Source organism: Kryptolebias marmoratus, linkage group LG12 (genome assembly GCF_001649575.2).
Source record: "Kryptolebias marmoratus isolate JLee-2015 linkage group LG12, ASM164957v2, whole genome shotgun sequence".
NCBI classification, from domain to species: Eukaryota; Metazoa; Chordata; class Actinopteri; order Cyprinodontiformes; family Rivulidae; genus Kryptolebias; species Kryptolebias marmoratus.
The window spans coordinates 8,266,271-8,278,433 of NC_051441.1; the positions used below are offsets into that span (position 1 = coordinate 8,266,271).

General features: G+C 39.9%; 1 protein-coding gene across 6 annotated transcripts in view; it reads left to right on the top strand.

Moving 5' to 3' along the window:
• Nucleotides 1–6,615, top strand: part of adgrl1a (adhesion G protein-coupled receptor L1a) — an 85,811-nt gene extending 79,196 nt beyond the window's left edge. For 5 of the 6 annotated variants that reach the window (XM_017425360.3, XM_037978812.1, XM_017425362.3 and 2 more), the window contains 3 exons: nt 1,067–1,189; nt 2,863–2,880; nt 2,972–6,615. In XM_017425360.3, coding sequence (XP_017280849.1) covers nt 1,067–1,189; nt 2,863–2,880; nt 2,972–3,882 — 1,052 coding nt within the window. In that variant the 3' untranslated portion in view covers nt 3,883–6,615. Of the gene's footprint in view, nt 1–1,066; nt 1,190–2,862; nt 2,881–2,964 lie in introns of all 6 variants that reach the window. The other variant, XM_037978813.1, reaches the window with a different exon arrangement.
• Nucleotides 6,616–12,163: the final 5,548 nt, after the last annotated feature.

The window sequence follows — 12,163 nt, forward strand, 5'->3', positions numbered from 1 at the left end:
TATAGGCCATGTCTGGAGGAGAGCTTTGTTCTTTGATTTAAACTCTTCACTTCTTTATGATCGCAGACTCTTCTTGACAATGATAATCTGCCCAAAAAAGGCACGTAATACACCCATCCTTCCCCTTGCTCTACTTTCTCCACACTTAGAACTAGTTTCTTTATTTTCTACAAGATATTCCCACAGGGAGGTACACACAGACAGCTAATCCCAACTAATTTGGTAATGTCTGAAAAAAACTTCTGGCATGAAGAACTGAGAAAAAGTTGTTGGAGTCGACGCAGCAAAGCGAGCCAGAGAGCGAACGCAGACGGGCTTGTGTGGAATGCCAAAAAGATGGACAGAGGAAGTGTAACAGGAGGGGAAATGACAAATAAATAGTTGTGTGTGAGCACATTTTTTATTTTTTTAGAATTCCCTGCTCCCTTGCTGTGTGATGAACGGTAGGCAGGGGACCTGAAGGTTGCACTTTGCCTTGGACGACTCTCTGTCATGCTGTCCTATTTTTAATTTCATGGCATTTCTGTTCGAGTTGCCTCCAGCTAAAGCCATACATGGGCATTATACAACACTCTCAGTGTGCCATTTCTTTGAATTATATTTGTCTTGTAGTGGCATTCACATTTCACTGTGAAATTAACTGTGTTTCCATGACTGCACCCTTAGACTACATAATGGCATGCATTACTGTTCTCCCACATCACACTACATTGTCAGGAACCAAAGGTGGAAAAAAAAAAAAAACAAAGAAGAATGGCTGTGCTTTAAACAGTACCCGTCCCCTGCAATTTTTTTTTTTTTTTCCTTTTTGCTCAAAGGTTACAATCTACAGGCATAAACATTGAGGAGAACATTGTGAAATGCATTCCCCCATAAAGAAATAGCATGGCAAAATAACCCCATCTGAGTAAACAGTAAATATTTTTATGATTCCAGATGTTATTAGAATCTGAAATTCAAAACATTACACCTGTTCTGTGCTTATTTTTAGTACTTACTTTGCATACATTTAATGCAAATTCATGATCACATTTATGGTAATGTTTTAAATGTTTGTGTTTTGCAGCGACTATGGGAAACCACCTTCTGACGAACCCGGTGTTGCAGACTCGCTCTGGCACTTCTCCTTACAACACTCTGCTGGCTGAAAGCTTCACCCCGCCCTCACCTGGAGTCTTCAACTCCACAGGTTAGCCCCTCATAAACACCTCAGTCAGTGTGGGCACTCCTGTCAGCGTGTGCGTGTATGTGTGTGTGTGCAACATGAAGTTAGCTTGCTGTCCTTCTCACTGTTTCTCTGTCAGTACTTTGACATGGTATGTGCACACTCACTGCCGTTGAGCGTTTGCATGTGTGTGTGCGTGAGGCTTTTTTTTTTGTATGTGTGTGTGCTTTTTCTTTCCCCAGACTATGTAGCTGTCAGACGGATTCACTAGGCTGAGCAGAACAGAGCCAAACAGTGCCTTCAGCCTAACCAGCCATCTGGTCAGATCTTGAATCTTCATGAGAACAGCCACAAATTGATTAGAAGTTTAGCTACAGCTGTGACTGCCAGGTTTCTTGAGAATGGGTTTTCTGTTCTCAGGAAGCAAAAATACTTGGCCTAAAATTATGACAGCCATAGAATGGGATCAGACATCTCTGTGGCGAGGGACAGTCCATCTGGATGTAGGTCAGTCATATGTGTGCTCTTTGTTAGAACTTTAGACTTCCCACTCCACTTTTGGATGCCTCTAACTGCAGATTTAGACAAATGTTGTTAATTGCCTCTCAACAGTACAAATATTAAGAATGTTAAATGAGCACTATGTCTCTATTTTGCTGGCTGGTGGCTGAGTTCACACCCGCAGACTTTCTGGCCTTGTGTCTGAGGACTGAAATTTAAGTTGGCGTGTCTGTTAAATATTTTAAAGCCTTTCTGTACAATACATCAAGCCTGATGGCCACAGGCCTAGAAACCAAGTCATTTTTAGAAAAGACTGGTAAAGGATCGGAAAAGCACTTCATTAGAATGTCTAATTACCCACGCAGCCACCAAAGAAGAATGTTGATTAAAGTCAAACTGCACATTAAATTTTAAAAATGAACACTCTTCCTTCTTTCTAGTCATCTGTGGCTTTTCCTTTTCTGTGGTGATAAGTTTGTAAAAAAAAATCCCACAACATTTTTTTTTGTGTGTGTGGAAGGGAATTCATAAAATAAACATGACTGTTAGTGTACAAGTTTTTGTGAATTATGTATTTGTTCAGTTTCTACTGGCAGTATAAATGAATATCAGTCGGTTAATTAGGATTTGAAATGTGTGGTGTCAGCTTACACTGTGTTCACTGTGTTTGTGTGCAACGTCCAGCTCATGTCATTGAATGAACTATTAAAAAATAAAAAAGGGTGGACATATTAATCTTGTCTGCAGGCCAACTGGAGTCATTCTAGATATGGTTGAAATGTGCTAACCTGATAAAAGTAAAATCTTTCTGAAAATGCACTCTGTTGTTTCAAATATACAGTTTATCATAAAGCTATGCAAAACTTTAAGGACAAAAGATACATGTTATGACCAAACCTCACAGAAGTTTGCCAGCTTTAAAATATTTCTTCAACTTAGATGCTCTGTGCACATTGACAGAATATAAAGTGTCACATGAATCGGACTAAGCTGGCATAAATCAGTTAATGTGACACAGCAAGTGTTAAGAGTTGACTGAATGTGAGAAAAAGCAGAAAAACAGTGATATTTTAAAACTTTGACTGCTTCCCTTCTGAAATATCTTTAAAAAAACACATTTTGTTCTTGTTGCAATAATGTTGACTCTAACTTACACTTTTTTTTAACTCAACATGCTTTTCTTTTGGGATGTGAAGGAACCTTCCGTGACCCAAGTAAGTCTAATTAACATTTTCCTTTTTTCGATGATATTTAAAATCGCACCATATAAAATAATGTAAAACTGTCTGTGTGTTTTGGTTCCAGAGAGTACACTTTCTAAACCCCGTGACCCCTGTGGAATGGAAACCCTTCCCTTAAATGGTAACTTCAACAATAGCTACTCCATGCGCACTGGCCCATCAGGTGGAGGCGGGGGCAGCTGTGACTTTTTAAGCGGCGGAGGAGGAGACAGTCCTTCACCCATGTTCAACCCTCGTAGCTCAGAAACCCTGGGAGGTGGAGGCACCCGAAGGAACCTCTCTGACGCTGCAGCCTTTGAAAAAATGATCATCTCTGAGCTTGTGCACAACAACCTGAGAGGTGGTGTTGGAGGGGGTGGAGCTGATGTAGGGGACAGAGCATACAGCAGTTTGGTCAGGGGACCTCCTCACGGTGGGGTTGGTCGGGGCACAACTGTATCTGGGCCAGAGTCGTCGGTGAGCATAGATGAAGACGATGAGTTTCTTAGAGATGGGCGACAGCGAACGCCGCAGGATGTAGAGATGCTTTATAAGGCTCTGGAAGAACCCCTTCTGTTGCAGCGTGCCCAATCTGTTCTTTACCAGAGTGATCCAGAGGAGTCGGAGAGCTACACAGCTGACCTTACAGAGAGCCTCGGCCACAGCGGTCACAGTGGTCAGAGCGGTGGTGGGCAGGGAAGCAGCAGAGCCCCAGACTCCCCCGCCCATGACTCCCTGTACACCAGCATTACCAACCTGCGTGACTCGCCCTACCCTGACAGCAGTCCTGAGCCACTGGAGGTTGTGCCCCGCTCAGCTCAGCCCCCCGAAGAGCTGTACTATAGTTCTGGGAGGCCTGCCTTGGGTTCTCGTGGAGCCCCCATGCAGACCTTCTATCAGGCCCCACCTCAAAGACCAAGTGGGGAGGGACACCAGAATCAGGAGTCTGTCCACAATGAGGGAGATGGACAAATGCAACTGGTCACCAGCCTGTGACTGGAGACTGAAGCAGGAAGTTGGAGACAAATGTGATAGCCAGACTCTCCTCCTAGCTGGTCTCTTTCTCATGTGTCTCCACTTTCTGCTTGTTTGGTTGCCTTTCTTTCTCTTGACTTTTATTTAACTTACATATGAGAAAACGCTGACTCTGCAGCCTTTATCGTCAACTCTCCACCATCATGAGGAGATGAATGATGAGTGTTTTTTGGCAGAGTGTTCATTACCTCTGTCTAACCTCAGTCATCCCCAGTTTTCGGTACCCTAAGGCCAAGTCCAGCACACTGAATGTACCAATCCACCCCCCTTTACCCTGAGATATTTTCAAACTTTGAAACTTTGTTAAAGTTCTTTTTTATGTAATTTCTCTTCAGACCTGCCTCCAGAGATGGGGATATTGTTTTATATTTTGTTCACATTTTCCTTTCTTACCATCTTAAGATTTTTTTTCATGTTATCATTTGATAGAGGTAGTTAGCTGTGGAGACAGGGAATATTATACACTGTTATTACCTGAAATGTCTCACAGAGAGCTCTTCATTGTTGCCAAAAATATGTTTTTCTTGAGCCAGAACAGAAACTAGAACATTTACAAGGCAAACACATACACACGCATATGCATACACTCATCAAGAAGTGCTTGTTTCTGAACATCAAAAACGAAGACAGTACTCCATCTAAGTAAAAGGGAGCAGGAGCTTTTGTTAGGGTAGTTGCCTTCATTTTGCTGTGAATGACACGTGTATCAAAGTGGAGTTTAGGTGGAGACAGAGACTGAGGAGGTGCTGTACCCCACCCCACTCCCCATCCAGAGCGGGAGAGCCTGCACCCATCAGACTGGGCTACTCTCTCCACTGTTCTCTGTGGCTGGTTGCTTTAGGCCTTTGAAAAGTTAAATGACTGCCTTGTCCTTGTTTGAAGAGAGTATTCAATTACTGGGGCTGCAAGTGCACATAGTTGCCCCCTTCCCTTGTATGTTGCTGTTAGAGCCTTGACTGAAATGGACTTCCTGTGTGTTCTCGTGACAAACAGGACTGCAGACGTCACGGACACACTGACCAACAAGTGGTATGTACATAGGAGCCACACATGAAACTACTTTATTCCTACTATGTAAATACAGACACCAGATGATCAAAAGCAACAAAAAGTAATAAATATTATGAAAATGACTTCTTGTACAACAAATTGTTGAAAGAGAAGAATAAAATGTTTTGGAGTTTGTGAACTGAATGAAACACTCTATCTCTCTCCCACGGTTCTTAATCTCTCACTCTTTTTTTTTAGATTTTGCCATGTTATTGTGTTTTTCTGTGAAATTCTTTAGGCAGGCAGACAAAGAAAAAGAGTGAGACTGATTAAGATGAGCAGGAGGTTTATTTAACTGGAAAATGGAACAAAAAAAAACATACTGGTACAATTTTTATGCGATATAATCAGTCACATGTTGTTAACATTTAACCTTTGACATTCCTCTGGTTGGCTTTCAAAATGCGGTGGGAATGGGATTTGTGGGGAAAGTGAGATAGATGTTGTCAAATGTCATTCTGTGCCTCACGAGCACCATGAAGGCGATTAACAGCATCCATAAAGTGATTTGATTTTACTCTTGTATTATTTGGAAAATTTAACCAGGTTACATACTTTTAACAACATGGGTTTTAGCATGTATAATAATGACATTTGTTTTGCTGTCAGAGAATATTGCATTTTGCTGTTTCTTAAAGATAGTTTCAGCATTATTCCAGAGTCTAATGTGACAACTCATTATTTTCCCGTGTGTCTGCGTGTGTGTAAGTGTGAATATGACTGTGGGTGTGTGTGATTTTCTGAGTGCGAGACTTTGCTGTGCACACACCTTTGAAAAGCTTTTTTTTTTTTTTCCCCAACGTGAATGAATGCACATCACACTTGGAGGGATACTCATCTCAGCCATTACTTTTCTGCCTCAAATGGAAGCTGTTCTCACACCGGTGTTCATACGTAAGAAGGACGGGAGAAATCAGACCGCCTCGTGAGACAGGAGGTAACACAATACGATGAAAATGACTAGATAGACTGATGGGGGAGGAACATGTTTTCAATGTGCCAACTTGTGCAACCAGAATTCATTGTTAGGAGAGATACTCATCAAGGTTCTTTTATATGACTGAAATCTGTTTAACCTTTCAAAACTGTTTTTTAGGCTTTATTTAGAAGCATAATTTGTGGGTTGGTCTTAAAAATAAGAATATTTAGGATATTCATTCACATTGGTTAATTCATTCTATTTTTACCAGATCCCCCTACAACAGCAGCAAGCAGCAAAAGCATGTGATACATTGACACAGCGGGGGAAGAAAATAGATGCATCTACCGGAGTGTGACATTTGGCTGGGATGCGAGTGTCCCACTTCTAAGAAAACCCAAAGGACAGCTTTTAGCTGTAGCTCCTGAGGCTGAAAGTAAAGGAGGGTTAAAGACAGATAAAGACGAGGGATTACAAGGATTTGCTTCCATTTCTTCTGGTTATTCTAATTACTTCCCTAAGTAACATTGTATTGGCTGTGGAGCACAATGAGGCTCAAAAAGAAGAAGCTGGTATCATCACCTGAGCTGTTGGGGGGACTTCTGTAAGACTGTTTTTGATGGTACATGACCTGGATTTGTCGCTGAACTTGTGAACTGTCTGTGTTCACAAATGAAAAAAAAAAAAAAATCAAATATGCACATGCATTCACGAAGCCACAGTGCTGGGCTAGAGAAGTGCAGATGTTATGGCTCAGTGGTGGGGCATTTTATGGGACCAACACTCACTGATCAAATAAAGACAGCTAAATGTATTTTAGCATGCAGGACTGAAGATAAAACAATTCACTCCATGATGGGAGTGGTAATTGGAAGACGGCTTTCATTATCTTTATTCTCCTTTTTCTCATCATCATCATCATTAACTCTGTCCTTAATTTGCTGTATTTGACGAAACATGCTGATGCTGATCTCAGCTGGGACTCGCAGCAGAGAGAAACACTGTTCAGGCAGATGCTCCCCACGAAAGGTGAAATGTGCATCACCTTGGGCCTCCTTCTCTTAATTCCAGCATCTCCCGACTCCTCTTCTTTTCTCCTCCCGTTAACCTCATTCACATTTTAATATCAATCTCAAAAGACCACATTAGTGCAGCACTTCTTTGAGAGTGTTAATTTGTTTTGTCAAAAGCTTTGTTTATCCCAGATTAATATCTCAATAAACAGAGGAGGGCTGCACTGTGGTAAATGATAGTGATTATGCTGTAGAAGGTGTGCAGCCCACGCTGTCGGACGGAGTCTCATGGAGTCTCACACAATGGGAGTTACGCTGCCATTCAAAGCCCTCCAAACCTCTGATTACAATAATAACTCTGGGGGTGCTTATTTACTGCAGAGAATTCACTCTTCCCCTTCTGTTGTTTTTGGTTTCTGTTTGCAAATATCTTACACAACTCCATTTCCATGCCAATGGAAAAACTTGACGCGTGTGTGCTTTAGTTGTTAGTAGTTAGTTTTTAGAGATGTGCAACTGAGGAAAGACTGCTGTGGGACTGATCAGCCTATCATTAAACAGCGGTATCAGCGGGACTACAGTCTGTTCACTTGCAGCTGAGCCTCTTGCACGCTGATATCACTGTACACATTGTTCCAGGTGGGCAGGAAGCAAAGACTGGTCAAACAAGGAAAACATCAGCAAAAACATAATCAAAGCCAGTGTGAGAGAAAAACTTCCTGGTGAGCAGAATTTGCACAGAAGTTAAGCAGAGATGAGAAGATGCACATGGTGGATTGAACACCAGAATTTATCCTTTTATAGTTTAAAATAATCTCACTGGCAAATCATAGATTAAGTTCAGTTACAAACAAAAATTTAGCATAAAAATATATGATTTTGTTCAGGTGTAATAGATAAAGCCTTAAAAATGTGAACCCTCTGCCACATATCAGCAGGTTAAAGCACGATTTTAGGATGACCATGAGATAATTCCTGAACAGAATTTCTTGAAAGCCAATAAGAGAAAACTTAAAGCAGCACATTTCTATTATTGAATTTTTTTGTGTTCACGTGGTTCGTATGAACTAATTTTAGGGTTGTAATAGAAATTAAACAGCAGCGATGAAGATTTCTCCACACCAAAGGTGCTGTAAATGTGTTTATTGGGTTGTCCTAATATTTCAGGACACAGGTCAATGTTGTCTTGGATGCACAGAGTGAGATCAACAACAAGCGGTCCTCTGGATGGGTGCAATAGGTTAGATAGTTTTATAGACAGATACAGCTCTGGTATTTATATGCTGGTATTTATATATATTTGCTCAAATAGAACAACAGCAGATTACCTATATGCTCATGTTTCTTTTTTGTTTGTTTCTCCTACATTTATCACTGTTTCTGAGTAGATTGTCAGTAGATTGAGCTGTGGGCCATGAAAACATGGTGACACATGGTTAGCATACTATAACTGTAGTGTTCGCCACCCACAAAGGATCGGTACAGAACTGTACAAACATCTGTGGCACCTCCTCATTTCTTTATTTAGGCCTCCACTGCGCCAGGCTTCTGTGTAATCATTTAAAGTGGTTATGCTGAATAGTTCTCCAAGTTTTGTAAGATCTATCAGTTTTTCTTTGAAAATTGGAGGCATTTTAAATCATATCATTTCCAGTTCAGTATTTTTTTTTCTTTGTCAGAAAAGTATTTTTTGTTGATAAGTTATTTAATACTAACCCCTTGTTTTAGAGCTCTTTGGGTAAAAAGAACAATATTTATATAGTTATTTTTTGGCAGGTAAAAAGGGGGGGGGGGATTGTCTTGTTGAGAATGGGTGCTAGTAATAAAATATTATTTTAAATAATATTTTAAAAGAGATTGTTTGCTAAATCGTTTATGTGTCAACACAACTTTGACTGATCGTTTGAATTTTGGTGTGTTTTTCTCATCCTCAAAGGATTTCTGTGATAAGAGATTTAACAAACAAGCGGTCCGATACAAGATATGAACTAAAATTGTTTTAAAAAAGCAGCAAACATCTAAAGAAAAAAGTACAAGACCTTCAAAATGCTGGAACAATATTCATATATACCACTTTAAAAATAAATCAAAGCTTCTTTGAGGTACAATTTACAAGAAGGAGCTGGTCAAGACTTTTGTTTAGTTCTGTAAATTTACTGTACAAAAGTTTGTGTCTTTCATCAAAAAATAGCTATTAAAGGTTTCAGTGGGATAATCAATGTTATCCAAGGGGTGTAATAGTTTCCCCTGGAATCAGACAGAACTATAAAGTTGTTACACTCATCGACTTGTGAAGTTGACAGATTTAAAGGTGTGGAATTGAGCACTTATGGAGTAGTGAAGCGCAATAAAACCTGCTCAGTATCAGACGTTCCTGAAAAAGCTTAAATTTATAGAATGAAATAATTGGTGCTAGTAGTTTTACAGTTTTTGGAGCATTTATTGTTTTTATCAAATGAATAATTTATGATTCACCACTAAGACCTTTCTACACTGAGCAAGTTTTTTTTAATTTTAAGGCTTTAAGTATAAGGGCTTAATACCACAGCCTCACATGAACAACAACACATGACTGATTAGTTTAACCAGTGGATTTATTTAGCAAAATGCAGAAGCAGTGTGTGAAAAATTAAGCACCCCCTCAGTGTATCCATAGGAATTGAAAGGGTAGCTGACAGCCAGGTGCTGCTGCTAATCAAATGCATTTAATTACCAAATCATCAGCATGAGTGAGTGCCTCTGCAAAAGCAGGAGTTTTTGGCAGTTTGCAGGTCTGGAGCCTTTATGTGTGTGGTAACACCATGTCAGTGAGTTTAGACGCGAGCAGTAGTCTTAGCAGAGCAATTGTAGTTTATCAGATTAAAAAACCATTTGCAATTTTTTTGGACTCATCATTCTAATGTGAGACCGTTTGTTCACAAGCTGAAAACATTGAAAACAGATGGTCTCTCAGGAGTTGGTTGGAAGGATTTCTTTTCCAAAGAAAAGATCAGACACTGTGATTTTGGTTTAAAAGGTTGCATTCCATGAGGTTTAAATAGTGTTATTTAAATACACAAGACTAATGTAGACATAAGAGGTAGAAACAAAAAAATCATGTGCAGGATAAAGGTACAAATTATACTATTTGTAATGATTTGGGTTTGTTTTACAGCAACAAGACCTGAAAGATCTGAGCACCTTGCAGCCGTTCAGTTGACCACTTTGTAAACTGAAGTATTCTAGTCTAATATGAGACCATCTGTCTCACAGCTCAGGCTTGGCTAAAATTAGGTCGTGCAACAGGACCGTGACCCCAAGCTCAGCAGCAAATCTAAAACACAGTGGTCAAAAAAATAAAAGAATCAAAGTGTTGCAGTGGTTTGATCAAAGTGCGGGGCTCTGCTCGATTGAAATTCTGTACAAGGGCCCTAGAGCTGTACAAAAACAAATAACCTCAAACTTCAACAAACTGAATCAGAATATTAAAGCCAAAATTCATTCAGGTCATACAAAAAACTTACTTTAAGTTATTGCTGTTAAAGGTGGTTCTACAAGCTATTAAGTTATTGGTTTCAGTCTTTTCCACGTCTACTTTTGCACTTTGGTTTTTTTTTAAATAATTAAATAAATACACAGGTGTAATATGGCAAGTGTTGATGGTCATCCAAGACTGATTCACCTAATTTTTAAACGTGGTCAAAACAAAATGACTTTTAATGTCCTGAAATGTGAAACTAATGGTTTTAAAGGGGACTTAATTTATTTCACGATGACTGTAAACAAATCCTATTTCTTTTTTCTTACTGGAATGATTTTATTTGTCTCATTTAATTAAAATTTTCTCACAGTCATTGCTTTGACAGCGCTCTGGGCCACAGGGAATAATTTTCTGTGAGTGTTTTCAGCATTGCAGGTTGCAGCGACCTTGTATCAACACATATTAATAAAAATATTAAGAATATACAGTCGTTATGTTTAAGAGGTTTCTCTGAGAATGTCCTAAAGGTCTGACAGAAGGTCAGAAGGTGGCTGTGTGGGAGCAGCTGCACTCTATACACTATAGTTGTGTTATTTTTATTAGCCAGTATAAAAACTAAAATACTAGAATACTTTTAATGTGTTTTTAATCTCACTTTCCGGCTGGTCACAGCTGCTCTGCGATGTTCATTTGAGAAAACAAAGCAGTAAAGCCAAGCAGCTCAGTTCCTGTCTGAGTCTGTGGCCCTCTGAGCTACACAGCATACATATGCAGATTTGACCTGGTGGTTGAGATAATGATTCAGTCAAACAATGGCCTGTGTACAAAGCACACATTGCAAGTGATCATAAAGATGCAGAGAAAAGCAAGCTGTCAGTTTACAAGACAAAGTGCAGTACATTTGTTGCTTGGTTAGGGCTGAGAAAAAGCTTTTTGCACCTGAATAAAGGGGTGAACAGAAGAGCTTTTTACAAAAATGGAATAATTCTTTGTTTCAGTACAATAAACCTGAGGAAGTATTAGTAAGAACAGACCAGCTATCAGCAGATCTACTCATATATGTTTATATAGGTACATGCACACCAGTGGGGATAATTACTCCGCTGTGTTCGGCTTTCTAAAGCATCAGTCAAGGTTAATTAATCATACCGTGTAGTGTGATCCCTGATGTAATCTTTTAATAACTGCAGTGTGAGTACAGATTACTGATTTCTCAATGCAACTCAATTTGCTCGCCATTTGCCAGAGCAATGCACAACAGCCTTCGCCAGCGTAAGGATAAGAAACTGTGATCACCCTGATCAATTGAGGATGTTACTGAATTATATCCACTGTAGCTTCCTTTTTAGTGTACCTGAACAAAATAAAAAATATTGATGCATAATTTATATACACTTTGAGCCTAACTGTACCTTGCCCAGGCATTTTTTTAGATCCATATACAGTGAGTTGAAGTGACTCACCCACCACCTATCCACCCATCAGCCCTGTCTTCTTCATGTCCTTTGCATGACACTCCCTGAGAGAGGAGGCTTGAAGGCACTGACCATTCAATCACCCTCTTTTCACTATAGTGCTACAGTAACACTTCCCATACACAAACACATCAAACATGAGCAACAAGGCCTGCAACCCCTGCCATGCTCACTTCTTGGCATTCAGTCCATCTGAGAGTAAAAAAGGGCTTTTTCAAGGTCATTGCACATTTAGGGAAGCTTAAAATAGAGCCAGACATTGACAAAGCAGGGCTCACAGCAACTGTCAGCAGATCCCAGGAGATAGAGAGGAAATGTATTAGGT